We start from the raw sequence: 2,323 nt of genomic DNA, 5'->3' as shown, positions 1-2,323 counted from the left end.
CTGAGTAGAAGATGCAAAGGCAAAGAGACAGAAGTGCCCGGATCTACTGCGCAGGACGTGGAGGGCACAGGGCCCACTCACCCACGAGCCTGGACCGGCACAAGGGAGGCCCAAGCCACAGGACAGTGACCAAAAAGAGAAGGGCAGCGGGTGAAAGGCACCGCCTCCGGCCCTGGGCTCACGGGAGGCCACCTCGCTGCCCTGGCCTCCTTGGCCCCAGCGTGGCCGGCACAGTTCCTTTCTGGCACAGCCCTGTGAGAGCAGCTATCCATCCAGCAGTGAAGAAAAGCTCCAGCTGGACTCCGAGTGTGTGCAGAAAGTGAGTGCAGGGCCAGCAAACAGCCCTTGCCTGAGAAAGGGAGGGACTGGCTCCTCCAGCTCACCCCGAGATCTGGAGCTGCTGTGTCCCCTTCATCGTGCAGCGAAGGTGCCTGGGCTTTGCCTCCCTGCGTCTCCAACAGCCCAAGGCTCTGGCAGCTCTAAGTGCCCCTCAAAAGAGCCTCCCTAAGAGAGTCCTGCACCCCATCAAGAGAGTCCGGCAACCTCTCTCCACAGGGCCCTTACTGGGTCCTGGTCTCTCAACCTGCCATTCTCCATCTTCCCGCCCCCCACAGAGACAATGACCTTGTTTGAAAACGTCACCCGGGCCCTGGCCAGACAGCTAAACCCTCGAGGGGACCTGACACCCCTCGACAGCCTCATCGACTTCCAGCGCTTCCATCCCTTCTGCCTGGTGCTGCGGAAGAGGAAGAGCACGCTCTTCTGGGGTGCCCGGTTCGTCCGCACAGACTACACACTCCTGGACGTGCTGGAGCCGGGCAGCGCACCCTCAGGTCAGCCTCGGGCGAGGAGCTGGTGCTGAGGGAGGGGCCAGGCACCGCCAGGGCTCCCTCTACCCAGACGTGGTCAGTTGTCACGGAGCTCCGAGTTCTCCTCGGGAGCTCATGTACAGATGGAGAGGGATGCGCTCAGTCCAACCCCTCCCCTCCACTACAGATCCAACAGACACGGGCAAATTTAGCTTTAAAAATATGCTGGATGCCCGAGTAGAGGGAGAGGTGGACGTGCCGAAGACCGTCAAGGTGACGGGGGCCGCAGGGATGTCCCGGAGCAGCACCCTGGAGGTCCAGACCCTCAGCGTGTCTCCCAAGGCCCTGGAGAGCTTGCACCAGGAGAGGTGAGAGCGGGCACCACGGGGTGCTGATGGGATGAGGTGGGGGTGCGTGGAGAGCGTGCTTTGGGGCCCTAGAGCCCTGAAGGCCATCTCTCACTGGACAGGGAAGCTTTGGCAGAGCCTTCTGACTAGCGGGGACATCCAAGCGATTGTCTAGCCCCTTCCCACACTCCCTCCCTCCCAGCCAAGATCACCCACCCATGACCTTGAGCACCTGCATGTTCAGACTAACTTGCCGTGTGATCACATCTCCTCTTGGCATCTCAGTTTTCTTTCCTGAAAATCTGATAAGGTTGGATGAAATCTCTAAGGTCCCTTCCTGCTCTAAGACTCTACAACAGACACTTAAAGGACGGGTCTTAAGTGCTCCCTGCTGTTGCTTGGCCACAGCGTCTGCTCCCATAAACGAAGCCTCCTGCCTGGCCACCTACACACCCCAGGCTACCCCAGGAATTCTGCCCAGCTGCACAGGGGTGTGGCGGATGCCGTTGCGCTGCCGGGAAGCTCAGATGTTTGGCTTGATGGGGAGCTGACTTTTAAGTAGGGGTTGAAAGAAGGGGATGAGGACTGCCAGGCAGGGAGGAGGGCTGGGTGCTGGGGAAGTCGCCCAGGCACCACTACACAGACTCCCTGAAAGCACAGCACCATGCTGGGTGCTGAGGTGCCCTGGAACATGCTGTCCGAGAGCCCTGTGATCTGGAATTATGGGACAACAGTGGCTATGAGCCAAGGCAATACGTTTCCATGGGGAGAGGAGGATTGGCTGAGTTGGGGGGCTTCTGGCTGGGGAAAGGAGGACAGACTTCACAGAGGAAGCCTGAAAGAGGAGTAGAAATTGGATGTGCAGGCCGGGAGAAGGACCTTACGAAGGCATGTGAGTAAGAAATCTCAGAACCTGTTAAGGACTTTGAAATAGCCTGTTTGGCAGGAGCAAAAGAAGTGGGAGTGGAGCAAGTGGGAGACGTGGGGTAGACACAGTCATGGAGGACACAGGTGCCAGACCACGCGCTGATGCGTGCCGTGACTAACCTGCCAGGTGCAGGAAGGGTGTCAGGTAGAGGATGAGGGGTGGGGTTGAAGCAGGCAGACCAGGCAGGACCCTCTCCACTCTTCATCAGAGATGGAAGGGGAAAGCTGAGCCAGGAGGGG

At 59.3% G+C, this 2,323-nt stretch overlaps 1 protein-coding gene across 2 annotated transcripts in view; it reads left to right on the top strand.

The window, feature by feature from the left end:
• The first annotated feature begins 617 nt into the window (after window positions 1-617).
• Window positions 618-2,323, top strand: part of GSDMA (gasdermin A) — a 9,826-nt gene continuing 8,120 nt past the window's right edge. Inside the window, exons 1-2 of one of the 2 annotated variants that reach the window (XM_004684237.2) lie at window positions 618-833; window positions 997-1,177. In XM_004684237.2, coding sequence (XP_004684294.1) covers window positions 620-833; window positions 997-1,177 — 395 coding nt within the window. In that variant the 5' untranslated portion in view covers window positions 618-619. The remainder of the gene's footprint in view (window positions 834-996; window positions 1,178-2,323) is intronic. The other variant, XM_012726147.1, reaches the window with a different exon arrangement.

The sequence above is a fragment of the Condylura cristata genome, unplaced genomic scaffold, assembly GCF_000260355.1.
Source record: "Condylura cristata isolate star-nosed mole 26May11 unplaced genomic scaffold, ConCri1.0 scaffold00017, whole genome shotgun sequence".
NCBI classification, from domain to species: domain Eukaryota; kingdom Metazoa; phylum Chordata; class Mammalia; order Eulipotyphla; family Talpidae; genus Condylura; species Condylura cristata.
Note: the sequence above shows the minus strand (reverse complement) of the source record. Positions and strands in the feature narration are given on the sequence as shown.